This window comes from Acartia tonsa, chromosome 2 (assembly GCF_053477335.1).
Source record: "Acartia tonsa isolate MP-2025a chromosome 2, ASM5347733v1, whole genome shotgun sequence".
Taxonomy (NCBI): domain Eukaryota; kingdom Metazoa; phylum Arthropoda; class Copepoda; order Calanoida; family Acartiidae; genus Acartia; species Acartia tonsa.
In genome coordinates this window covers 4,821,596-4,848,853 of record NC_137261.1, presented here as the reverse complement: position 1 = coordinate 4,848,853, position 27,258 = coordinate 4,821,596, and the positions used below count along the sequence as shown (strand labels likewise).

Genomic DNA, 27,258 nt, shown 5'->3' with positions numbered 1-27,258 from the left:
GGTCAATAGTTATGGAAAGACAAAAAACCTTACTGCTTTATATAATAGGATAATCATCCAATGCGATACTTTTCGACATATTTCACTAATTTAAAATATTACAAAATAAGTAAATACATAGATAGTTAGTTACCTATATAAATTGAAATATATTTTCAATATTAAAAATATGAATAATCTAAAATGTTACTTAGGTTGGAGTAGAATCAATGAAAAAATATCCAAGTTTAATGTCGCTGATTAAAGATGACCTTAGCAGGTAATTTCATTAAATATATTTTCATTCAATAGTTTTATGAGCAGTTGTCCGCGGCTACATAAATGCCGACGATTTTATTTATTTTTCTGGTGACAATATCTCTGAAGCCATGGAAAGGCAGAAACATGATATGATTTACTCAAAACTTATTGATTCCATTGAAAATTACAAAGTTTAGAAAATCTTATAATAAGGTAACTAATAATAAAGAAGAAAGATTACTTTTAATTTTTAACAGAAACACTTCAGCCTTAACATTTTAACTTGAAGCACATAGTTTTTAAATATTGAAGTATATAATACTTAATACTATTTCAGGAATCTGATTTCTCTGCTCTCCACAGAAAGATTGGGAATGTTCTCTGCAGCCTTAAGGTAATGGTTAAACAAGAATAACAAAATATATAACAACAAGGCTAAGTTGAGAAACAAATGATATGTTGATATGGTCTTAGTGTTAAAGAAATTAGGTATTTGTTTGAATCAGTAAAGTTCCTAACGAGATTACATTCTTTAATGTAAATATCACAATAATATAATAATCCTTATTTGTTAAGGTGTTGCTTCCTGATCTTTTCCAGCCTGCGGGGAAGCCTGAAGCTTCAGCTGGAACAATACCTGAGCAAGCTGGTCACCCTTATTGGGTCAGAGTCTAACAGGATCTCTTATCAGCATAAAGAGCTGGCTCTAGGCATATCTAACTTTTGATTTTGTGCGTTTTTTAAAATTTTCACTAAATATCATTCTCATAACAATATCTCAAGAAAGACTAGACATTCTAATGTCTGGTTTGAAGGGAAGCTTTGCATTAGTTTGTGTTATTTTCTTTAAATAGACAATTTCCTCCCTTCCCTCTATAAGATTTTGAGTTTTTGTTTGTTAAAAGTCGTATGTATGGGACTACAATAAAAGAAATCATACAATAAAACATACACTACTTGGTATTTATTTATATAAGTTGTGTCAAACTAAAAGTTATTTTGACTTCCACCAGAGCAAATTGTGTTGCTGTATAAGCTACCTGGATTTGTCACCGAAGTCTACCTCAACTATGATTGTGGATTATATACTACAAACCTGTTTGAGGATCTAACTAAAGGTAACTATATGAGTTCAGGTTTTCTTTCCATCCTCTTCAAATACAAAGCTTCTAGATGCTAGGGGCGCAGCCGCTAGTCAGAATATAATTGACTGTCATTCATTCTTTGCTTGTTTGTCAAGTTAAAAATGAAACTGTTTTACATTTGATGAGAAATAATCTTCTTTTATTTAGTGTTGTCTAAAAATGCCTACCCTGTAGCCGGACTGACCAGCACAAACCACCTTGCTCTGGATGCCCTGCTGGTCATCCTCGAGACAATTGAGAGACAATGCCAGCAAAGGATTTCTGACAGGGTTCCTCAACCTCCACAGTTTAAACATGGCAATGGTAAGAGAGTTGGAGAAATTTTTCGCTAGTCAATTTATCTTTAAGAACTAAATTTCCATTTTTCAAGTTTAAGACCTCATCTATAATACAAAGTAGTACAATGTCTGTCTGTCTGAAGCTTAAGATCTCAGTAACCACTGAACCGATTGGGCTCTACTCTTGAGGGAATATATATACTGGTCCTGTGATGGTTTTAAGCTATTTTCTTAGGGGGGTTAGACACCCCCAACCCCCAAAAAAATGAAAAATACTTCCCAAAATTTTTTTTTATCTTTTTAAAACTTTAATTAAAAAAGGAGGGTCGCCTACTCCCCCCCCCCCCCCACCAAAAAAATTCCCCCAAAATATTTTTCTTTTTTCTTTTTGAATTAAATAACACAAAAATAGGTTGATCAAACCTCTTGGGGCAAAGCCCCTGGAGGCAAGGGGCGAAGCCGCTAGTACTTAATAAACAAGCAATGAAAGATTTTGGCAGCTACACGTCAATACCTAACATATTTTACGTCTAGGACAAGAAAAAACCAGGTCTGAGAGTTTGAACAAAATATCCTCAGATTTGTCACTAATGAACAAAAGTTCTGGTCACCAGTTTGGTGTTACCAGCAACAAGAAGGAACCTTTATCTAGATCTAACTCCAGTGCAGCTTTAGGTAAATTTATATAAAAAGATTATTTTATGTTTACATCTATCTTATATTAAAAAATCTATTATTTTTTTAAAATCTTTGTGATTTCTCCCAAAGTGCTATCGAGCATTTACTCCCCCTTCCCCCTTATTTAAATTAAGGATGTATTTGTACTATTTCTAATGCCCTTGCAGCTGGTACCAGAACATTGCGGGACTACCTAGTATCACCTAATCTAACTTGACCCCAAAATAAATCGGGAGGGGGGGGGGGGGGTTGTGTGAGGCACTTTGACGGAAACCATCAAAAACTTGTTAAAACGTGTTTACAGGCAAAGAAACTTTGGTACCCTCACATGAAAGTTTGATGGCAATCAAACACAAGAAGAAACTGTTGACAAATGGAACTGAACTGTTTAACCAGAAACCGAGCCGCGGTATTGAGTATCTACAGGTAAAATCATTTCTTACAAGATTTTCGTCCTTTATTTTTTAATAGGTATTTGTTTAACAGAATTACGTTTGTTTTCTTCTTTGTATAATTTTCTTTCTTTCAAATATTTCCCTTTATAGGAAAATCGACTGCTGTCAAAGCCAACAGATCCAAGCGAAGTGGCCAAATTTTTGCGAGAGAATCCCCATCTTTGCAAGAACATGATTGGTGAATACATATCCAACAAGAAGAACCTGGACGTGCTTAAGTCGTTTGTCCGTTCATTTGACTTCAGAGGGCTGAGAATTGACGAGGCGTTGCGACAGTTTCTGCAGACTTTCCGTCTGCCTGGCGAGGCGCCTTTGATTTCTATGATTATGGAGATTTTTGGCGAACATTGGCATTGCAGGTAAATCAATTTTGCAGTAATTCGATTTATACCTATAATATACATTCGGAAATCTAAGTCTAAAAAATCCTTTTTTTATTCTCTTAATAGGAAAATAAGTCTTAGATGTTTGTGTTAGATTTTTTAATGAGAAACTTTTTTAGCAATGATGAATGCCTGGCTGACGCAGATGCCCCGTATACCTTGGCGTATGCAGTTATAATGCTGAATACAGATCAACATAATCCAAATGCCAGCAAACAAAACGTTCCCATGACATGTGAACAAGTTCGTACTCATTTTTCATAAAAAAGCAAGGCCGTACATATTATATTTGTGATGGTTCACATTTTCTTTAAGTATAAAGACATTTCCTTTTTTTATATCTTTAGTGGTTGAGTCCTACGCACTTACTTGAAGATGAGTGTTTGTCGTGCCTGTCCTTGTAAGTTACTACTACTACAGTCTTTAAGCTTTTTCTTATTCTACACACTTCAGCGTGTTGCTTTGTTTTAGTACCTTATAAAATTATGGGGTAGTCCAAAACACCTTTGTAAAGTCACTATAGCTAGTGGGAAATTGCGTGAATTCTTAACACAATTTTCAATTTTCATTTCTAAAAAAGATATATTCCTTAATTTAGTTTATAAAAAATCTGCGAGGAACTAACGGGGGTGGGGACCATGATCCTGAGATGCTGTCAGAAATTTATAAAGCTATCAAGGAGGATGAGATTATTATGCCTGCTGAACAGACTGGTCTAGGTTATTATATTTTTCTTCTTTTCATATTTGGAATAAAAAGTGTTTATTACCCATAAGGAAGGAAGATGACCATCTTTAAAGAAGTTTTCATATAAAACGCCTAAACATATGCTTAAACATTTAAGATATCTATGAACACAATCTCTATTACCCCACCTAAAAAGTAAAAACATTGTCTTATTTGTGACCTTAATATATTTGAGAATACTTGAGAATTAAGAATATGCTGTAGAGTTATAAAATTATTTAAACTCATGTATGTTTTCAGTTAAAGAAAATTACATGTGGAAGGTTTTATTAAAACGAGGTAAGATCATTTTTTAAAAATTAAAAAAATTGCTCATCTTGAAACTTTTTTTTTAAATATTGATGCTTTTTTAGTGAAAGATAGGTCTTTTTCCATAATTGTTTGATTAAGAAAGAGTAGCTTTACAGTTATCTAATAGCGTGATTGGTTGATACAAACTACACTATGCAGCCATTGAAAAAATGGTTAAAACTACCTAGTTTGTATCTTCCGATCACTCTATTGCTACTTAATAAATCACGTAATCGGGTCCCTCATACCTTTTTATAAACAATCACTAAATGAGGATTATTGTTAAGGCGAGGACGAGGAAGAATTTATTGAGACAGATAATGGAATGTTTGATCATAATCTGTTCAGTATCACATGGGGACCATCTGTGGCGGCACTATCCTATATTTTTGACAAGGTATCTACCATAGCTAGTTTCATTTTAGAAGATTATTTACGTCATTATGAATTCTTTTATGAATTCTTAGATTTTTACGAAACCGTTTATTCTAGTGGTTTCGCCCATGGTATTACACTCTGCATCTGTTTTGAATAATATACTCTTTTAAGTTTTTTTTATAGAAGTTGTACTCCCCTTCAGCTTTAAGTCAAGCCGTATACAAGATCTTGTAAATTTCAAACAACTATTTAAGTCTTCACACGAATTACAACAAATTTATAGGTTTTGATTGTCATCCTTAGAGATGTACATAAATTTTTCGTTCATTGTCTTATCCCTTAAGATCCCTGAAATTCATAGGTACTATCATTTCAGTCCTCTGATGGTGAGACCCTACGTCGGTCTCTGGACGGGTTCTCTAAATGCGCCATGGTTGCGGCACACTACGCCATGTCAGATGTTCTGGATAACCTGGTTACCACGCTCACCAAGTTTACGACACTCCTCAGGAATGATTATTTTAATAACATTATTCATATCTTGTTGTGTTGACTAGTGTTTTTATGCAGATATAGAGGGGACAATGGGCTCTTTATAACACTAGTCCCCAAAGTTTTATAATAACGGTTTCTTATTTGTTGGCTTAACAACTTTGGGGACTTGAGGGAATTTTGATTGGTTGGATCATTAAGTTGTGTGTTCAAACGTTTTATGCGAGATAGAGGGGACAATGGGCTGTTTTTAATACTTGTCCTCAAAGTTTTGTAATAGCGTTTTCTTATTTGATGGCTAAACAACTTTGGGGACATGAGGGAATTTTGATTGGTTGGATCATTAAGTTGAGTTTTTAAACGTTTTAACACTGAAGGGGTAATTTTATGTATCATTATTGGGGATGTACATCAATTTAGCGGCCATTGTCTTATCCCTTTAGATACCTGGTAAAAAGGAGATGAACGTATATTAACAATAACGGAATATTATGTTTATAAGCTCCATGTCTTGATGCCGTATGGATAAATCAACATTAGTCAAGGAGAATACTAAGGGAGAGGTAGGTTTCGGGTAAAATCCGTAAAGGTGTGTGTTTTAAGGCTAAAAAAATAGTAGAACGATAGGTAATATTTACTAAATATGTGTATTTCTTATTAAAAATAACTATAGACAAAAAAAAATTTTTAAGTTAACATAAATTTTTATCGTTCTACTACTATTTTTAATTTATAACACATAACCTTTACGGATTTTACCCGAAACCTACCTCTCCCTTTTTAAGCCTAATGAAATCCCTTTACATTTTCTCCTTTTTAGTACGAAGTATTATCATCATTATTTGTTATTTTCTAATTAAAAATTAATTTAAATAATCCAAACAGTACGAATGAAACCCCTGAGAATTTGAAGATAATGTATGGAGCCAACTTTAAGGCATTGTTGGCCACTAGAGCTGTGTTTAGTCTTACACACAAGGTAATAAATAGTTTGATACCTATTGACATGCATTTTTTATTTCGATTTGAAATTGCAGTTAGGAATAATTTTATATCTCTCTTATAATATAAAAAAATACCATTACAATACTTTTAGGGTTGGGATTCAGTGAGACATAAATAAAAGCTAACTCGTGCCTTCTTACAAGTATAAAGGCTAAATTTTCATAAATTTTAAGTGTAAAAGATAGAATAAACTTTATACAATTATACTTAATTTTAGTATGGTGATATACTACGAGAGGGGTGGAGGAATCTTGTCCAATGTCTGCTGCAAATGTTCAGATGCCAACTTCTTCCCAAATCTTTGATGGAGGCCGAGGATTATATCGAATCTTCTGGAAGGTATAACGTTGTATTCTATAACAAAGTGCTTTTTGTTGGTTGTCTGCTTTAGATGGGATGTTAGTGCCTCAAGGCTTTCTTCATTTCTATTAACCATTTCAAGAGTTATTATTTTGGTGTTAAGTTTAAAGCTTTTTGTTTTGGAGGGGGGGGGGGATCAAAATTGAAAAAAGGGGAGTGGTTTGGTAAAATGCAGGGGGATTACAAGGGTTAAACAATGGGCTATAAACTGATAATCCTTAATGATAATCGAATTTTCCCATTTTGTAGATTAGTATTTTTGGTTTAAAAAAATAGGACATTACCAAAAAAAAAAAGTACCCAAAGGTTTTTAGACAACGAATAAGATAAAGTGTACATAAATCTTTGGTAATTTACAATCCAAAGACCCCTTTCTCCCTAGGTATAATGGATACCACAGGAGTGATATTTGAGAGTGGTAAAAACTCTTATCATGGTGGTACAGTTCTTAGATTCATCCGCATTTTCCAGGGTGAACTTTTTGGAAGTGTCTGTCTTATACTGTCTATCGAATTTATATACAAACTGGTTGTACTCATTATCTTTCTTGATTCAGAGTTTCATTATACAGAGAGGATATACCCAGGGAGAAAGCAGATACAGGATTAATAAACTCACTGGTATCATTCATTGTCATGTCAAGTGAAGCACCAAGATCTTTATCAACTGAGGTAATTTTTAAAGAAAAAAAAACACTTTGTTCACTAAATTAAGTCAAAATGCATTCTTTTTATTATGAAGCAGACTAAAATATTAATAATTTTATCATAATTGATTTATTGTTTTTTGGATCTCACACCAGATTATCATGTACTCTAATAAAGTGAAACTTGTAGCTGACTAAAATAACAATCTTCCCCATTCCCCTCTTAACCCCTCTAACCCCACTGGATATCCAATGCAAACTAACAAATAAATGATTGGAGGAAATAGGAACCTAAATTGACGATATTTTATCCCTAGTCATTATATCCACCCACGTATATTCTACATCTATTTTTATGATAGGAGGAAGACGCCGTAGAAACTGCTAGACAAACAGTTGCCGAGTGTTCACCTGAACATCTTCTGGCGGAATCAAAGTTCCTTCTCACTGAATCATTGCAAGGTAAACATTAAATAAATCTGCAAAATTAAACACTTTGGTTTAATTAACTATTGAGTAACTAGCGGCTGCCCCACTTGCATAAAGGGGCTCTGTAAATAGAAAATAATATAAATTCATCCCTAGATACATTATATATATATTTGAAAATTAGATTAAGATGTTATCTACAGGTACCTAGTCTTAAAATTATGTAGTTAAAAATAGATGTTTTTTAATAACGGAAAGTATTGTATTTAATTCAACAATTATAAACCGAAAAAAATATTAAAAGAAATGAATTGATTGATTCCTTGTTTTCAGAGCTGATGAAGTTTCTGGTGCAAGGGTCAAATCTGGAGAGTGTTGGCAGCAATCAGAGTGACTCTCAGGAATAGATTAATACTTATCATAAACTAAACTTGGATCATTTTAAAGTGAAGGCAATACAATGTTATAACAAAGTTAATCAATGTCTATAGATATGTTTTTTACCTAGTAGGTACAGTGTTATGGGAAAATTGAATTGTAAATAATTCATGTCTCCAAACTTTTTAAAAACACGATCTCTCACTCGTTGGCTTGGGTTCGGGTTGTACAAACCTTCATTGTCCAAATTTTTCCACCAATGATTTTCATATACAGATTAAGTAATTTCGTTTATCGTAATTTATCGTACATCAATTTATTGTTCATTGTCCCATAAAGGAAGCCTGCAGGATATAATCTTATTTTGGGCATAAAATGCATTGGTATAACTTTATTGTTATTGAAACTGGAGGCTTCAAATTAAGGTTATTGGGTCTACTTGTGGCAGTCTTCAACAGTAAAAGAAGCTGTTTATTTCCTGCAGGCTTCCTTTAAAGTCCCTGATATACCTTAACTCAATATTTTATTATTATTGATAAATATTAATCTATTTCAACAGGATACGATGTTCTTCCTAGAACTTATTACTAGAATTACAATTGCTAATAGAGACAGGTAACCATTTATAGATTTCAAACTCTGGAGGTGGGGAGGGGGGAGTGGTTAAACCATCATTTAGCTTTGTAAAATATTCTTGTTATCCCAATTAATATAAATCTTAGCTTTGATTCACGATATTTTGTTGGAAGTTCCAACTGAACATGGCAATTAATACGCCTATTCGCCTGTTAACGTGACGCGTCATTCAGCCATCTCTTACTATTAAAATTGCTACAGTAGGAGCTTGGATTTTTCTTGGTATTTGTTACGACTTTGACTGAAATTTAAAAAAAATCACTTTCCAATTTTAAGCCAGAGTGCCCAAGCCAATGTATTAGAAATAAACAAACCATTTCTCACATTATTCAGGGTATTGATAATCTGGCGAAGTGTATCCGATCATATATCCCGACTAATAAGTGCTACAGCTTCATCACTAGACACTTTATTCCACCTTGAGAGAACTGTTACTGCACTAATGAGACTTACTGTCAGGTGAGTGCTTTTTTTAAGTGCAAATCTTTCAGAAAAAAAAGAGCATGAACTCTTTTGTTTCACTTTTGGCTTCGCTCCCAGTGTAGGTGTTAATGCTCAAAGGGCAGAAATATAGCCTAAAGAATCCCAAGACTAAATTAAAATAGCCTAAAACCATTCTGGTACATGTATGACGCTTTTCAGAAATGGTAAACTCAATTGTTTTAGTATTTATAGAAATCTAAATGGATAGACAAATAACCTTACTACCTTATGTACTACTAGCGGCTGCGCCCCTAGCATCTAGGGGCTCTATATTCGAAGGGCTAAATAAGGGCAGAAAAATAGCTTAAAACTATACCCAGACTTGTCTATAAAAATAAAATAGCCTAAAACCATCTCATGGCCTATACAAAGCTTAGCTCTAAAAGAGAACCATATCGGTTCTGTGGTTAACGAGATCCTTCGCTTCAAACAAAAAAGCTTATTACTTTATATTATAGGATAATTTGTCTAAAAATGACTTTATTATGCCTTAAAGTATCTAGTTTATATATCACGAGATGTAATTCAATTACAGAGCATCCTCGCTCTTATAAAATGTTGTCTATGTCAATGAACTATTTTTTTGTGCTAGACTTGAGACGGGTGAAACTAAATGCTTATCAATGATGTCTCTCTAGACACAAATAAGGTTAAATAGGAACCACGAATCCAGGGATCTGCAGAATTTTTTTTATAGTTTTAAAAACTTATATTCACATATAGATATCCGCTCTTTGTCTGAGAAGTGATGACCTTGAATCTCGGCTCAACACCGCGTCATAACTAAAGACTATAAAAATTATTCCTACTGCTGCGACATTATTAGACAGGTTAAGGGAATGGGATGCCATGGTCCGAAACAGGCCTACCATGCACAGTAAGGACTCTCAGCCAAAGGTCGTGCAATCAAAGAGCTAGTTGTCTGTTGTTGGGTGTTACTTAACCTAATACCTAGATCCTAGATTGTTGGACCTGACGTTGATGTGTCCGTATTAGGTATAGTCTAATGTCCGTCCCGCTTATTGTTGAGTAAATAAAATGAATTTATTCCTTATCCCTGACTTGGTATAAAAATGATGGTGGAAAAGACCAAATTGATGTGATGGAGAAAAATGAGCGTTTTTACACAAAATGTGAAATTTTTGCAAAATTAAATATTCAATTTCAGCAGTTTATTTTTAGACTAGCGGCTACGCCTTCAGAGGCCTCTATGGGAACTTGAGTGAAAAAGTAGAAGTACCCCTCCTTACAATTGAAATTTTATCTTCAAAAAGAAAATCTAAAATAATTCCTAAGAGAGTTCATTATTTTCTAGGGGCGATTTCTCTTAGAGTGGTGAAACCCACCACCAAAATAGTTCTAAACCTTCCAATAACATATGAGAAGCTACACTGTAAAGGAGAAACACATAGGATCTTCGGTATACAGTACACACATACAGACATCTTGTTCCTTTTATATAGAGATTTATTAGCAAAAAACTATTTAGATTTAAGGACAAAAAATGAACTGATACATAAGTGAATGGGTACTAGTAGGTCTCCTTCCCTTTGATTAAAAATGAAATTGGAATTTGTTGATTTTTTTGTCGTTACTTTTGCCTTAACTCTATTATTGCTTTAGTTTTCATCGTTTGTTTCACTCCTATGTTGTTCTTAATCAAAAATAATTCGTCTCCCTTCAACGGTTTTGTGTTAACTACTTTGAATTGAGATGGTGTGGGAGGGAAGTTGCATAAAATATAATGAATATGAATATTTCATTCAGCTAAGCCAAAGTTTTAGATTTGAAAATTTAGTTACAAGCAACTCTTTAAGTCTGCTGTTTATTTTTGTTTTTAACAAAAATAAACTTTGTATTTTAATGGTTTTTGAGTGGTTTTTATTTGGTAATATCTACAATAGATTTAATATTGGATTCTTTAAACATTTCATATTTAAAAAAAAAATTGAATCAAGTCGGCAATACGAAAGAATGTTTAGCCAAAATATCTATAGTCGAAATGCTGAAGCTTACAATCATACTTCATGTTTACTTGAATTGCGCGGTCACTGAGCATTTTTGAGTCATCAATATAAACTTTGCTGCTAGCCATTTGCCCCCATTAATCAGATTTTAAAGCTTAAAATAAAATACTACCTAAAAATAAAACATTTCCTTTATATACATTCCAAAAAATAGATAAAGTCACGAGTTTTCAGTTGCGAATTTCTTAACATGTATTTATATATTAACTTTGAATTTAACTATTGAAAATTCCGCCATGCAGAATGTAAATTGACTCATTTAAAGCAAAATGTAATTTAGAATTTTAAATTCAACTTTCTCTCTCTCCCCAGACAAAATTGAATAAAAAACTGAAAGAAGTGAGCCAAGAAGAGAATATCTGAGGGTAGGGATAACTATTCTCACAACAAAGTCATGTATTTCCTAATTGCTAATCATAGTTGTCGAAAAGCCTTGGTCGAAATTTATTACCATGCAAAGTTGTCAAGGAGGTTTTATGTTTGAGTCTATCGTTTACCAAACATTATTTTGTTTACTTACTTGTTGGCAAGTTAATATATAGTGCAATATAACATTTGGTTGTTTGGAAGGCCTCACACCATACTCTTATTAAAGATATTAGGTTTATGGACTTACGCCACAAAGACTTGCCCTTCGAGTTTCAAAAAGAGAACCTTTATTAAATGACAGCTATGATCATTGAGGCCTTTTGGGGCACCTGTGGTGAGGGAGAGAGAAGATCTCGGCTCCCCTTCCCCTTTCATATTTTGATTTATAAATAAAAGGCCAAAAAATTAATTATGTGGGGATTTTTTCTCTCTAGTGGCTATTTCTGTTGGTAGTACCCTCCCATTAAATAGCACGCTTCGTTTTTTATTAAATGAATAAGTTGGGGTACAATGTTTGGCACTTTCGATATGAGTAAATGATAATAAAAACCCCATAGAATGCGATAATAACTTCAGAAAAATCGAAGAAAATAGTTTCATACTTAATTAACGTTTTTAAGTTTTTCTTCAAAAAGTTTAGATAAGATCCCTTTAAAAGTCGTCTATGATTTTGTCAGGGATAAAAATGAAACTTTAAAATAAGAACTACAACATATTTTTTTAATTAGTACAAAGTAAAATTTTGAACATTTTATTGATCAGTATATTTTTTAAAATGTGAAGTAGAAACCTGAATATTTTATCATGAAAATTGTGTTATGATTTGATTGTCTGCTACATGACAAGAAAATAGATACTGACAGTACTTGTTGGTTCTTTAAAAAAAATAGGAAGATTACTTTCAGAACCCCTCTTTTTGCAACATTATTTCAATATAACAGAGCCGTAGTCTTAGTGTACTCAATATCTAGACAACCACACATTGTTTTAGAATTGTTCAATTTTTTTACTTCTGATAAAAACAGAATTAATGGTATTTTTGTAAATATTATACCTCCAAGAAATGGCTATACTTCCCAATCATATGTTGTGTGATATTTAAGAGGAATTATTTTGATATAATGCCATTAAAATATTCGTTGAAAAAAGTGCTATTCTAGCTTACACTTCACATTTTAATGTGTTTGATAATTCAAATAAAAGATAATGAAGATTTATATTATATTTAATTGTTATAATTATAAAGAAAAACCTGGATACAGTAAAAAACTGACTTTATTTTATTGACATAGGGAAAATTTTGTTAAATATTTGAATAAAAAAACAATATAAAACAAAATGAATTAATTTTAACATAGTCACAAAAAGGCTTATTGAGTTTAGGAAATTTTTCATTTACTAATCATGTCACTTAAACCATATTACACAGAATACAGTGTAAAAAGATATTCTCGTTTTAATTTTAAGTAATTTCAAATGCATTTTAATAACCTTTAATGATTTATTTTTTGAAACATCATTTTATAAAATGTTATTGATTTTTGAAGTTATATGTTAGAATGTTTTTAAATTTTGTTTTAAATGTAGAAAATTGGTAATTCTAAACATTCAAAAAATGATTTTATAAAGTTTTCATCACTTAAATTGCATGTTTGATGAAATTTTCAACTGATAATTCAAGAAAAACTGTTATGTTTTATTATATTTTACTTTGAATTGTTAAAAAGATAGATTATTGTCAAAAAAGGAGAAGTTATGCTTTCCTCAAAAAAAGACCTAAAACATGAAAATTAACACGTGTAATGAGAATTTTTTTCTTTCAGGCTTAATTTTAAGTAATTATTGATATTTTTTGTAAAAATGATTTTATATAAAAAGTTTTAAAACTCGATTTAGGTAGTAGTGCTAAAAAAGGTTGCGAACTTTTGCAATTTTCTTGCAAAAAAAAATTTCTCAGATTTAAAAAATAGCAAAGGGTGTTATTAGACGTACTTACAGATACAATTGCTAAGTCATTTCGGCCTAACACTAAAATAAAGTTCTTACATCTGAGGGTGCAACAGTGATAGTTAAAAACGTATGAGAATCTACACTGCAAATGAGACCATATCGGTTCAGCGAAAAGCGAGATTCTTTACTACAAGCAGACCGAGATCCTGTAAATTTTTTTTATCAGTAGGTATAAGCATAGCTTTTCTGAATTCTTATCTGATGTTATGGAGAGTAAAGTTTTGCATTATAAATATTTTATTGCGCTAGTTTTTGCTGCAGTAAGATTTCTACAATATGTTTTATAGATACTGCTTTTCATACTCGAAATACTTATATTACAGATCTAGGTCAATTTTATTTTCATAAATTTTGCTCTGTAGTACAGGGAAAGGAAGGGGTATTTGTTTGTTGTTTGCCTCAAGTAAGCACTGAGCAGCTTACAATAAAAGTTGGAAGAAATATTTGCAGGAAAATGAAACAGAAAAAAATAAAACTTATACAATGAATTAAAAGCTCTGTCTTAACTCTAAGTTATCCATTACCCCCATCCATCTCACAACTTTTAGTCTATTTGTTGAGATAAAATTATAAAGTGCTAAGAAATGTTCTAAGGAATTGTTAATATATTTTATACATGATGCATGTTGGACTTTCAACTCTTTAAATTAGATTTTTCAATTTTTTTTCAAAAGAATATTTTTAAGAAACGCAACTACTCACCAAAATTCGCTTCTAGAAATGGATATAGACTATACGTGGATATTATGACAGGGGGAAAATTGTCGTCAATTTAGGTTGCTATTTCCCTTTTTTCGTAGGACGGGAGCTGATGAGATAAAAGGGAATGGGAAATCGTTATTTTAGCCTGCTACAAGTTTCACTTTATTAAAGTAAATAATAATCTAGTGTAAGATCCAAGTAATAACAAATCTATTCCTCTAGACCTTCGTAAAAAGATGGTTTTATTTTGTTTACTACAGAGTAATTTTTTGTAGGTTTGGGGGAAGGGGATAATTTTTCTATGGGATACAATAATGTTGCATCAGTGAATTATTTCATAATTTAGACATGAATCTTTAGCTGCTCTACTTATGAACTAAAAGGTACTTGTTAAGATATAAGTTAAAGTACGATTAGATTTCAATTAAGATAGAATACACAGACATTTCTATTTATCAAGTCTGTAAGAAAATTGCTAGGGATACTTATTTAAATATTTAAGCTAACTTACCTCTAAACCAAGTACTAAAAGTAAATCAAATAGTTTTAGTGGAGTCTTTTAACTTTGGACTTCCTTATAACTCACATCATACTAATATCCAATTTTTCAACTTGTATACATATAATATAAGTGATATTTAAATATTTAAGCTAACTTTTACCTCTAAACCAAGTACTAAAAGTAAATCAAATAGTTTTGGCGGAGTCTTTTAACTTTGGACTTGCTTATAACTCACATCATACTAATATCAAATTTTTCAACTTATATACATATAATATAAATGACTAGCGGGATACTTCGGTAAAAACAGACTAACAAACATCCTGTTCCTTTTATATCAAGTTATAAGATTATGAAGTACATTTTATGATCCAGTCTACTTTTTTTGTTTATTTAGATAAAATATGAAATTTAGACCTCTCCCTAGTAATGATGGTTGCTTATTTATGGAGTCGAAGTAAAAAAGTTAAAAAAGAGGTCTGTACCTCAGGGCAGATTTGATTATCCTTGTTAACAATAAAACTTTTTTTCATATCTAGGGAAGGTTTTAACTTTTTTAGGGGAGGATAGATCTTCCCCTATTAAGAATTATCACACGAGGAAAAAACCCTTCTTTTTCTTTGGGGTACCTGATAAGCATATAGGATTAGTCTCCAGAATTATTTAGGAGTGTAGTAAAAATATCTTAGTTTGGTCCAGTCTTATTTATTGTTAAAAGCCATGAAGAAAAGAATTGAACCAGCCTAATTTCCAAATTATCTGATGCTATAGTATTTATGGTGTGGAAGTAATTGCACATAAAGTAAACTACTCTATTAGACAGAATAAATAAATGGGATAGACGTTGATAAAAAAAGAGAAAATGTGGGGTTATAAACCTTTACAGTTAGAAACCTGTACAATTACTTCCTCATTTATGAAATATATATTATAACGTATTTTTGTATATTTGTAATTTTTAGTAATTCTTAAACAATGTTATTGAACTTGTAGCGTTATGAAGACATATATCTTTGGCATTAAAACATCATGTTTGTTAAGTTAGTTATTTTGTCTGGTGTTGTCTAACCCTTTTATATATAGTAGTAAAGTTTTTTTTACGTAGCTTAAGCTTTCTATAACTTCTGTACAGATTGAGGTCTCCTTTTCAGGGAATCTTAACATATGAAAAGGGATGGTTTTAGTATATCTTATCTTTAAGTATAAGTCTTGGGATGGTTTTAGGCTATTTTGTTACCTTCCCTACCCCGTTATGCGGAGCCCTTAGTTGCAGGGAGCTCAGCCACTGGTAGACAACTAAAGCAGATAGGTACTAAACCAATTGTCTTGTTATAGTCGGTCAGACTTAAATCTAACATCTTCCCGAAAAATAATAGGAGAACTTTCTTTTTCTGCAGATTAGATAGGTATAGTACAAGAAAATAGATTTTTATTTTATTTCTGTCTGTATTTTACTTTTGGATTTTCAGAATTAGCTTTGTTTCTTTTTCTGTATTCCTGTTGGAAAATAGTACAAAGAATATAATGTTTTTTACCTTAGGTATCTAATTGTCGTCTTTTTTTTCTCATTTTAAGTTTCATAAATAAGCCTCTGAAATTTCATGCATTGATGTCGCAAAGTAATTTCAAAGAATACAAACAAGAACAAATATATCCAGAAGTATTTTCCTAACGAAAAAAGTATAAAAAAATAATGACAAAAAAGATAAAACACTTTTTACATTTTAAGATTGCCTTTTATACACTTTGAGTATTTTTTTCTATTAAAGATGTGGAAAGAATAGGTATAAACTGTAGATTCAATTTTGTATCATTCAAAAGTAAATTTAGAGAAAAAGTCATTAAAATCCTTAATATAAGATTTATAGTCTCATTTTGCAAATAAAAGAAATAAACCATATACCTGAACAGGTCTGGAATTTAACGATCATAATTTTTAGTTTGTACAACTGTTTAGGTAAAGGTATACGAAAAAAATTAACATTTAGTATGTTTTTTGTTTATTTGTCAGCTTTTATTTTGTAGAAAAGTTTTTCATTGGTCCTTTTGAATGGTTATAGCCTAATTTGTTTTTATGTTTGAGTCTTATAGCCATTTTTTGTCGAATAGAGATTGTAAATAGTAAGGACACTTTCGCTAGTTTTTTTTTTATAAATTCTTACATTACATTGGGAAATGAACAATACCGACTTTCTGCGCTTTAATAAAACATATCATCCTTGTTTTTATTTCAGGTTGGCAAGAAAGGAAGAGGTAGCCTCAACCGTGGTCCAATCCTTAAGAATTTTACTGGCTATGAAACCGGGCGCAATTTATCATGTTTCAAAACAGGTATTGAGAAGTTTTACATGGATTTTTTGATAAAAATATTTTCATTTAAGGCCTTATGGTTCAATTGACATTGGCTTTTTAAGAGTTTCTGTCCTGTTAGATCATTAAATGCTTTCTTTAGGTCTAAGTGTACAGCATGACCCTCAAAAAAGTATTTTTAAGCATCTGCAGCCCTTATTTCTCAATGAATTATAAAAAAATGCATACGTCCTTGTTCTCCATAGTATTCCACATAAGTAGATATAAAAATATTTTTTTTACCTCCATTAACACCGGAGATTTTTAGAGCTAAAGTTTTGAAAAAGTGACTGAGGAAAAAGTAACTTTTAACATGAAACGACTTTTTTAGCAAAATTAAGGTAGAAATCCTTTTATTTTTGTTACTAGCAGAAACTTTATACAAAAATGAAATAAAAAATTTAGTTTTTGAGTAAAAAGCATTTTTTACACATATTTTTTGAGTCTTTTTAGTTTAATGATATATTGAAAAACTTACTTATTAGGCAAAATTTTTTAAGATTAAAAAAACAAATAAATCTTTATGAATATAGCAGGAAAATTGTTTTTGTTTCACAATCCTAACTTTAATAACAAAAAAGTTATGAAGAAAATAAAATTAAAACATAATGATTTTTTTGTCTAAAAAGCTTAATTAACCCCCTATTAAATTATTGAGATGTCAGAAAAGTAGGCGGAGCAACTGTCATAATTAATCCTTTTCTCAAATAAAGGTTAATAAATAACCTAAAATTTGCAAATTATCAATTCATTCAGTAGTATTTTTTGCCATTAAAAATTTATATTTTTTGGTGGAATAAAAAAGAAATAATTAGTTAACTTGTTTTTCTTGTGTCTCATTATTCAGTTGCCAGAAAAACATAATATAACCATCCAAAAAATAAGAGAAACAAAAAAAAATTCTTTTTCTCAGTCACTTTTTCAAAACTTTAGCTCTAAAAATCTCCGGTGTTAATGGAGGTAAAAAAAATATCTTTATATCTACTTATGTGGAATACTATGGAGAACAAGGACATATGCATTTTTTTAAAATTCATTGAGAAATAAGGGCTGCAGATGCTTAAAAATACTTTTTTGAGGGTCATGCTGTACAAAATAACAATTATTTTTTTATATTTAGATAAGTTATGGTATTCACGAGCTACTGAGGAATAATGCAGCTAATATTCATTCCAAACAAGACTGGTCTGTTATTTTTAGTTTATTAGAGGTAAGAATTCTATATTTAGGTTTTTTTTAAATTTCTAGTCTAGAGTAGTGTAGGCTTATTGCAAAAAATTGCAAGAAATTCCAATGACTTTGTTTTTAAAAACGAGCGTAGCAACACTACAACATTTGAATTTGTGTCTAAGAGGTTGACCACATGGGCCCTTGATATGTTTCAGCAGTTTCTTCTGAAAAATTTAGAGGGCCAAAGCTAAAAATTGGCCTATGTTCGCGAGGTTTATTTTTCATTAGTTAGTATCTCATTGGTTTTAGTTTAATTTTGATAAAAAAAAATAATGAATTAAAATTCCTTAAACTATCTCTACAAAAAAGTAAAAGTTTTAATATATGATGAATACACTCTCCTATAGATATTGGCATCCATCCATTAAACGATGCCAAGTTTATCCATCTAAAGATTTTAAGTAAATGATGAATAAAACCTTTATATGGACGCTTAAACTTATAAATTATGCTTGTATGTATGTATAATGTATTAGTTTATAGTTTCTACACAACGCTAAGTATACATTATCCTTTTATTTGACCGTGGAAATTTATTTAACCCATTTTGCATGAGACGAGCTAAAAAAAGATTTTAATATGAAATTTCAAAATATGCGTTAACTAAAATTTTAGATATAATTAAAAATTCTAATTTTCAAACCTTTAAAACTAGTTCTTTATGTTCTGTTTCCCCATTAAAAGGTTTATAAGTTATTGTCAATAAATCTGGGAAAAGTTAAAACTTGATAGAAGGGATAATAGATAAAAGGGTTTAATAGAAAGGGTAACTATAGCAATAAATGAGAGTTAGAATAGAGTAGGTACTAGATTGATAATATGAGATCAGCTGTAAACAACTGAATTAATTCGAATTTTTTGGTAATTTCAGCTGATATTTCAAAGATTTTTGGGGGATCACATCGTAGTAAATACGACATTCTTATCTACCCCCCAAATATTATACTAGATTTATTTCGCTTGTTGACTATACCTTATTCCTGATATGAGATAAACTGCTATCCATTTCTTTTCTTCTATGGATATAAACATTTGAATTGCCACATTTTGGTAATCTTAACAAATATTTTTACAGTTTTCTAATTAATTTACACTATGCTAGGAAATTAATATACATTTTGAATTTTAGCAATTTAATTCATTTCGTACCCAGAAGTGAATCAAGCAATATTAGCTTGGACGTTTTCGACTTTTTCTAAATATAAAGATATTGTGGCCTTTTTTCGTGAATAAACAAGAAGTATTTTATAATTATGGGTCTTAACCATTTACACCTTCGACTATTACTCTTTTGCTTACATCTATTGTAAGAGCAAAGTTTGGCATATCTGGGTACTTCCAACAATATAGATCAAGTTTCCATGGATAGGGATTCAAACTTTTTCACTGGTGCCTAATGCTGGTTAAATATCATGATTACAAAGTTTATACAATTGAAAACTTGTTGTTGTGATGTTATATTATGTACCCGAATGATCCGAGGACCCTATTTTATATTGAACCATTACATACATCACATAGTGTACTGGTACATTTATCCTATACCTTATTTAGAATTTAAGCTATAATGTTGTAAAATTATAAACTCCAGAAACTTTTATATTCAAATCCAGAAAATGACAGTTGACTAGGTATATGAAATCTTATTATTAGTATTGTATTTGTGGAATTAGGTTTTTGGCAGGTTACTTTTAAATATTTAGGTGTTAATTTTGTTTTGAAAAATTAGGGGCTTATAAGCAAAACATTTTCAGGAAAGGTCTTGAATTAAGAAAATTACAACATAATCATTTGTCGCATTTATATTCTTTCTTGGTTTGGTGTTCTGCTTTCTATACTGTTACATGCGTTTAATCGGATGGTACCCAATTATACTGGTACCCAAAGTTTTATGAACTTGTTATCTTATTCGATTGCTTTGGTTACATTTATTAAAAGAAAATTGGTTGGTTCAAACAAGCAATGTTTGAACATTTTCACCAATATTTTAAATGTACTGAAGGGTTAGTTTCGTTTATAATCATTTGGAATGTACATCAATTTATCAGCCATTATTTTTTTTATACCCTAATATACCTGATATTTATAATTTTTATTTTCAGGTTGTAGGTGCTGGAGCAAGTCCAGAATATACTGCTCCCGGCCTACCTACTGATGAAGACAGGTAAAATATTTTTTTCTTACCTTACATGAAAAGTAAATAGAGTTTAAGTAAATCTTATCCATGGAGGAAGGGATAAATGGGCTGTTTATTACACTAGTCTCCAAAGTTTTATGATAACGTATTCTTATTCGTCGGCTCAACAACTTTTGAGACTATTATTGAATTTCAATTAATTGGTTCATAAAGTTGAGTGTCAAAACGTATCAATTACTAATTGAAATGTACAGAAGAGGCAGTTTTGTAACCATCATTGGGATGTATGTACACAAATTTTTATTATAGGTTAGGATAAGAAGAAATGGTTTCCTCTATACAAACCAAACAATTTATTAACAACTTCGATTGATTAATCTTTTAATTTGTCAGTGGGCAAGGAGGCGAGAGTGATGCTGGTAGTACCCGGCAGGATCCAACAGTTTCTGGAGGATGGATTGATCTGGGCAAGGATGAAAAACAGGTATGAATTATAGATGATTGAAGTGTAGATATGCAGATAAATTCTTTGAAAGACAGCTTAAAAATGGATGTACACTTCAGTATTTTCAAATTGGTTGAGGGGAAAGGTAAATCCAAAATTAGTACATCTAATTGGAGCTAAATTCAAACTTAAGCTTTTGTAGGACTAAAGTTTCTGTTAATAATTCGCAACTGCCACATGTGCAGCCAATAGCTTAAATACGCTTCATACTTGTACCTAGTTTGTAAAAAGAAATTTATTTACCCAAAACCCAATATTTACAATTTTTTTTCTCACAGACGATTAGTAAGAAATTATGTAATCAGTTTGGCTCGTGCTTTGGTGGGTGCTGCAATTAGCATTCACTTTATGCGGCTTCGACTTCAGATTGTTAAAATTATTTTATATGGTATTGATTTCCTGATTGTTAATGTTGACGAAGTGGTAGTTACTACTTTGGCTTGGTATAATGTCAAATTGAACAGTGGGGAGACTGATAAAAAAATGTGGCTGTCAATTATCAATATCATATTTATTTCAGACGTTTATCTTTCTTTATTGCAGGATGCGAAGGATGGAGAACCAAAATACAACATAGTTCTGACAAGACAAATTGTCATGCATGACTCCATTTCATTCCTCAAGTCATGTGACACGCTCTCTTTCCTCATACGTGACGTCATACATATCACCCCTGAAAACTTCCAGGCAAGGACATCTAGAATTTTAAAAGTATTTACTATTAATATACCACTAGAAATAGTCTAGTAAGGAAGCTAATATTACATTAACTTGGCAACTGATTGGAAATATTTTTTTTATTTTTAAACTCAGATTTAATAAGAATGCTAATATTAAGTTTTTTGAAAATATATTTGATACTATTAGTTTGATATATTTCTTTTTAATTTTGAATGTACAAAACAGAAGCTAATGAAATCATAATAAAATTAATAGTTGTTCACCTCATCCAGGCATGTGTGGCCGCAATAAGAACCTTTGTAGAGGCTAGCTATAAGGAAGACTCCCTACTCCGAAGTCAGGACCAAGCCAGCCGTAGCCGGGCAACATTAAACACCCAGCGGTCAACGGCGGCGCGCAGCGCAGTCAAGCGGTCATCGCGTTCAGGTCGCACGGGCAGCAGCGGAGCTCCGCTGCGTCGGGTGCAGTCGGAACCGCGCAACGCGGAATATGATGCGGATAGCGAGGAGGAGGAAGAGGATATTTTGGCGGAATATGGACAGGTCGGGTTTTAATTCAATACAACTATTTTATCACTGTTAAGTTGCATTTTTAAGGACTAAATGCAAAATCAGACCAGGATTAAGTAATAATGCGAAAGCTGGGTATATCTGATTTTAAATATTTTATCTAAAATCAAAACGTTAAGATTATTTTTTAAATATTCACAAACTATGGTTGTATCTCATTTCTATACATTAAAAAATCATAGTCAACACAAGATAAAAATTATCCTAAGGTCTATTTCGTACTGAAAAAAAAACTTTTCTAATAAAATGTTTTTATTTTAGGTTACAATGCAGTTACTTGACCTGATGTATACGCTGCACAGTCAGGCGGCTGGCGTTCACCAGGAATTTATACTTAATAAACACTCCCAATATTTCTTATTTTTTGCTTCATTTGATGTTGAAAGTTTAAAACACATAAAAGTTGGCCTTTCAATCTTTTTATTAGAGAAGAGTCATTAAGTATTTAACAAATCAGGCCTGGGCAGCTGAAGCCGTTGGAGGGGCTGGAGGTGATACCGAACAGACAGCTGGCACACAAGCTGTTGTATCAGGATGTGACAGCAACCTCTGGGATTCTGCATGGTGCCCCATTCTGCAGGGCATGGCTAGACTGTGCGCCGACAGACGCCCAGAAATCCGAACTCAAGCTCTGACTCTTCTACAGAGAGCTTTGCTTATCCAAGACCTGCAATCTCTGCAGTCAAACCAATGGGAGTTTTGTTTCATCCGTGTCTTATTCCCAATGCTTCGCAAGTTGTTGGAGTCTAAGCCAGTTACCCTTCAGGGTCGGGCTTCTAATGGATGGGAGGAGACAAAGCTACGTGCTGCAATGATGTTAAACAAAGTATTTTTGCAACATTTGATTCCTCTGTCTTCCTTACCAACCTTTACCGCGTTGTGGCTGACAATTTTAGATTTTATGCAGCAGTTTATATCAACAGCAAGCACTGACCTTCTCGCTGACGCGCTGCCCGAAAGCTTGAAAAATATGCTGCTTGTTATGGATACCAGTGGCAAAGAGTTGTTCTTCTTTGAAGAAACAGGAAAGCCAACTCAGTTGTGGGCTGTTACATGGCAAAAAATTGACGCTTTCTTGCCGGGTCTTAGGAAGGAAACATTTGGTGACATTGAATCCAAGCCAGTTGTAAATAAAGACATTGTAATACCTCCAGTTGAACAAACTAAGCCAGTTGGTGAGCCAGAAAATCCCACTGAAGTGAAAGAAAATGCTGTAGTAGAAGACAAAGTTGAAGAAGTTAAAAGAGACGCTAATACTAGTGGACTTATTGATGATGTTTTCCTTCCGTCATCTGTAAAGCCAACCGATACAGAACAGCCAACCGAGGAAGGTAACTCCAACGTTGAAGCTGATAAGCAGGAAGATATACCTACTGCTACTGTAGTTGAAAACAATCCAATTGAGACTGGTACAGAAACAGCTCTAAGCTCTCCTGGCATACCTCCCGTAACCCCTCTAGATCCTCCTGTTATGGGTAGTTCGGCGTTTAGCTTGCCCAACTCTCCCTCTCATGTTGCGGCCAACTCTAGCAAATACACTAGCACCAATGCACTGTTTGCCCCAATAGATGCTGCTCCGCTAGGCGCCAGTCTTGGACCATCAAAACCTATTGCAATCCCAACTCCAGTGGTGGCCGCATCCAACTCGCCTGTGATAACCCCGCCCTATAACAGCTCAGCCCTTCCAGCCCCGGTGCCGCTGTCTGCCGGCAGCCAGAATCCTGCCTGGAGTAGTAGGTCTTCGTTGTTGGCAGGAGCCACGCTTCCTCAATTCCAGACAACATTGTTGGCAACTCCAGGTAATTTTTTATGTGTTTTGACAACTATACTATTTTAAATGGTGGCAGGATTTTAACTTTTTATTTTAAAAAACTTTTTATATTTATTATAGATTAACAGCAAAATATTAATCTTAGGAGCCGCGACAGCTGTAACCGTACAGCCAACATCAGCTCTCGCCGCAGTAGGTACCAATTTACAAACAGATAACAATCAACCAGAGCAGCAGTAGATACCAGTTCATAAAGTGATTATAGAATTCTAAATTTAGGTGTATTGTGTGTTAGTTTTAAACCAAATAAAATTATATGAACCTGGTATGCAATGCACAGATCTATTACTACTTTTAACAAGTTTAAATGGGAAGGCAGATGTCACTCTTTTTGAGTCATCACAAAGGAACTCCAGTTAAAATTTTGATTCGCAGTTTCTTTATACAACTTGTAAAACGGCTACAGAACCGCCGAAAACGGTCAATTTTCACGGGAATTTGTGGTTTCGGCGAGAGCAACGATTATGCTGTATTTTTTTATTGCTCTACATTGTACTACACTAAAGCAACTGACATACAAAATACCAGTGCAGTTTTTACTCTTTTTTGGCCTAGTTCCTTTGTGTTGGCTTTTAAAAAGCGGAACATACCCCTCAACCTCCTAAAATTTACATAATATTGTTTAAGGCAACGTAAAGAAATATATATTTTAGTTTTAAGACGATATTGTGGAGTTTGTTTTTCAGTGTAATGTATTTTTGCATAATTTATGGAGATAAAACCATCCTATTTTAAATAATCTATAACCAATTGGTGGATAGTATAAAATAATCTAAATTTTTTAAAAATAAAATTGCATTTTACACAAAATTTTGAGTCCGGTTAAAATTTATTTATTTAATGAGTACTGATAATAAGTAATACCTAATATATTATTGTAATATATGTATTATGTATAGAGTGTCTTTTTGTTTAATTTATGTTTTTCTAATGTGATTGTTTTTAATTAATATATTTATATAAATGTTGAATTTTAGTCTATGTATGACCTAAAAATATATTATTGTGTAATCATTGCTGGATTTCTTAATGCTATTTCTCGTCTTCATTCGAATCCGGTGGATAGGAACCGGTTCTCATCCATACGAAAAAGCTAGCATCGTATTATATCCAGCTTTCTACAAATATAAAAATGTACAATCATAAGGTTAAAGCCAGTTGTTCTAGCCCGTGCCTTCGGCACCTCGGGGCTAAAAAACTGGTTTTAATCTTATAAAGGATCGTTATTTGAGCCCGCTTCAGATTTCACCTTATTAGAACATGGAAATCTGGTGTAGGATCTAGCGTTGCGAAGCCGTATAATTTTGGTGCGGCTCCTGCTCCGGATTTGGCTCCGGCTTCGACCTAAAAATCAAGAAAGACTCAACATAATTCTTTTTCCCTCGTCTATTTTTGATTTTTGAAGGTTATAAAGTTCATCTTTTGATAAAAATGGACTTGAAAAACTTAAAAGGGGCATTTTCACATAACTAAACAGAGGGACCAAATTATAATTAATAAAAAATCTATTTAGCTAACCCGGAGCTGGAGCCGTTTTTAACCAGCTTCTACCAATAACAAAATTAATTCGGGAAAAAATCACGAAACCTATACGTGTTTTCAGCTGTCGTTGGGGGGCAACACATCGTAAAATTGACAACCTCTCCATTTGCCAACCAAATATTATTTTAGGTTTATTTTGCTTGTTGGTTATACCTTATTCCTGGTTTTTAACGAAAATTACGGCTCCAGCAAAATATGGCGGCTCCACAATGTTGGTAAGATCTATAGCTCTATTCCAAAGTGGAGTGGGGTGTTGGGGATAATCTTCCCAAGTCTTAAATTTGATATTCAATTAGCTCTAAAACACCCCGGGTTAAACTTCTATAAGATGGTGAAATCAATCGGTTCATTACTTAGTGATATCAAAATTCACAGTGGGATCTTTTGAAAAAAATCGGGACATCCAAAAAATCTAAAATCGACTTTTATCTATCCTAGGACCTAATAATGGCTGTAAGTAGACAGCTAGAAAAGAAATTTTTTTAAAATATTAATTTTTGGCGGGTTTATGCCATTTTTAAAAAAGGTAGTGAAAAATTTCTTTTCAGTTTTGATGATTTTCCAGATTTTTTTACACAATTTTTTCAAGGCAACAAAAAATACATTTATGTTCATCTTATGAAAAAAAAATTTATTGAGGTACTTTTCAGATACCTGTACCAATGTCTAATTAAAGAAAAAATTTAAAAAAATATTTTTTGGGTGGTGTAAATTGACATTTTGTGAGAAAATTTCACCAAAAATATTAAGATTTTTAACCCCAAAAAATCAGTTTTCTCCATTTTACCCAAAAACGGACAGGAGGCCCCGGGTTTTGCAATAATAATATCAATATACAACATGTATTGTGAATAAAACAGTTTTCACAACCTGGGGCCTCTTGTCCGTTTTTGAGTAATTGAGCATTTTACATTGCATGGTTTGAACAATTTCGTTCTTGTTAATTTCAAATTTTCCCCCGTTAGAGGGGGAAGGAGTCATTTTAGAGCCCAAAGTCATCTCTGCAATATTTTCAAACTTATTAAGGCGGATCTTTATTGACTTATGCATCATTTGCCTCTGGCGAACCGTTTCGCCGTTATTTGCCGCCGTTGGCGTGATTTTTAACGATTTTTGCCGTTCTCGCGGTTTTAATGGACATTTAAGGGATAAAGGAGTCGTTAAATAAAGATGACTTAAAAATACTTTTATTTTAGCAATTAAATTTGCTAAATTTCATGTGTTCTAAAATAATTTGTAGTTCTAACTGGTTTTGGTCCAGCAGAAATTCAAATTCGGAGATTAATTATAATTTTGCAAAAACATTATATACGCATCAGAGAGAGAGAGAGAAATATACGTTTGAGAGAGAATATAATTTAAGTAATTATGCTTATATTCTTATACAAACTTTAAATGAAGATAGCTAGACCTAGAATAAAGGTATTAACACAAAATCAAAAAAGTTTTGAAAATTATGTTATTGTTGTTTATATCTGTAAAAAAAATATTTGAAAACATGCCTTATAAGTGTCCTATTTTACTTATACTGGGCCTACCTAAAAATGCCGGGACTCGAAATGGGTGCACCTGACGCTATATTCTTGTTCACAAACATTGTTTGCGTTGAAGAAATATTTACATAGACGTTGATTTTGTTAAAATATTCCTATCCTAACTAAAGTTATGAAGTTTTATAGATTTTTTAAAAATAGGGTAGCTTCGCTCCTCCAAAACAGCAAGACGTACTTACCAAATGCACATTAGAAGTTAACAGAGGTAAAATTTAAGTTATTTCCGA

General features: G+C 32.3%; 1 protein-coding gene across 3 annotated transcripts in view; it reads left to right on the top strand.

Annotated features, from left to right (window-relative positions):
* garz (Sec7 domain-containing protein garz) overlaps positions 1 to 24,951 on the top strand; it is a 32,246-nt gene extending 7,295 nt beyond the window's left edge. For 2 of the 3 annotated variants that reach the window (XM_080179991.1, XM_080179980.1), the window contains exons 12-40: positions 195 to 259; positions 578 to 634; positions 817 to 950; positions 1,254 to 1,358; positions 1,533 to 1,688; positions 2,198 to 2,338; positions 2,646 to 2,767; positions 2,887 to 3,155; positions 3,299 to 3,422; positions 3,778 to 3,898; positions 4,167 to 4,205; positions 4,505 to 4,614; positions 4,972 to 5,105; positions 5,973 to 6,066; positions 6,310 to 6,431; positions 7,009 to 7,123; positions 7,461 to 7,560; positions 7,861 to 7,930; positions 8,467 to 8,520; positions 8,875 to 9,000; positions 16,869 to 16,965; positions 18,104 to 18,193; positions 20,316 to 20,377; positions 20,744 to 20,834; positions 21,399 to 21,542; positions 21,809 to 22,078; positions 22,367 to 22,430; positions 22,564 to 23,904; positions 24,022 to 24,951. In XM_080179991.1, the coding sequence (XP_080036117.1) occupies positions 195 to 259; positions 578 to 634; positions 817 to 950; positions 1,254 to 1,358; positions 1,533 to 1,688; positions 2,198 to 2,338; positions 2,646 to 2,767; positions 2,887 to 3,155; positions 3,299 to 3,422; positions 3,778 to 3,898; positions 4,167 to 4,205; positions 4,505 to 4,614; positions 4,972 to 5,105; positions 5,973 to 6,066; positions 6,310 to 6,431; positions 7,009 to 7,123; positions 7,461 to 7,560; positions 7,861 to 7,930; positions 8,467 to 8,520; positions 8,875 to 9,000; positions 16,869 to 16,965; positions 18,104 to 18,193; positions 20,316 to 20,377; positions 20,744 to 20,834; positions 21,399 to 21,542; positions 21,809 to 22,078; positions 22,367 to 22,430; positions 22,564 to 23,904; positions 24,022 to 24,116 (4,512 nt within the window). In that variant the 3' untranslated portion in view covers positions 24,117 to 24,951. The remainder of the gene's footprint in view (positions 1 to 194; positions 260 to 577; positions 635 to 816; positions 951 to 1,253; positions 1,359 to 1,532; positions 1,689 to 2,197; positions 2,339 to 2,645; positions 2,768 to 2,886; positions 3,156 to 3,298; positions 3,423 to 3,777; positions 3,899 to 4,166; positions 4,206 to 4,504; positions 4,615 to 4,971; positions 5,106 to 5,972; positions 6,067 to 6,309; positions 6,432 to 7,008; positions 7,124 to 7,460; positions 7,561 to 7,860; positions 7,931 to 8,466; positions 8,521 to 8,874; positions 9,001 to 16,868; positions 16,966 to 18,103; positions 18,194 to 20,315; positions 20,378 to 20,743; positions 20,835 to 21,398; positions 21,543 to 21,808; positions 22,079 to 22,366; positions 22,431 to 22,563; positions 23,905 to 24,021) is intronic. The other variant, XR_013884850.1, reaches the window with a different exon arrangement.
* Positions 24,952 to 27,258: the final 2,307 nt, after the last annotated feature.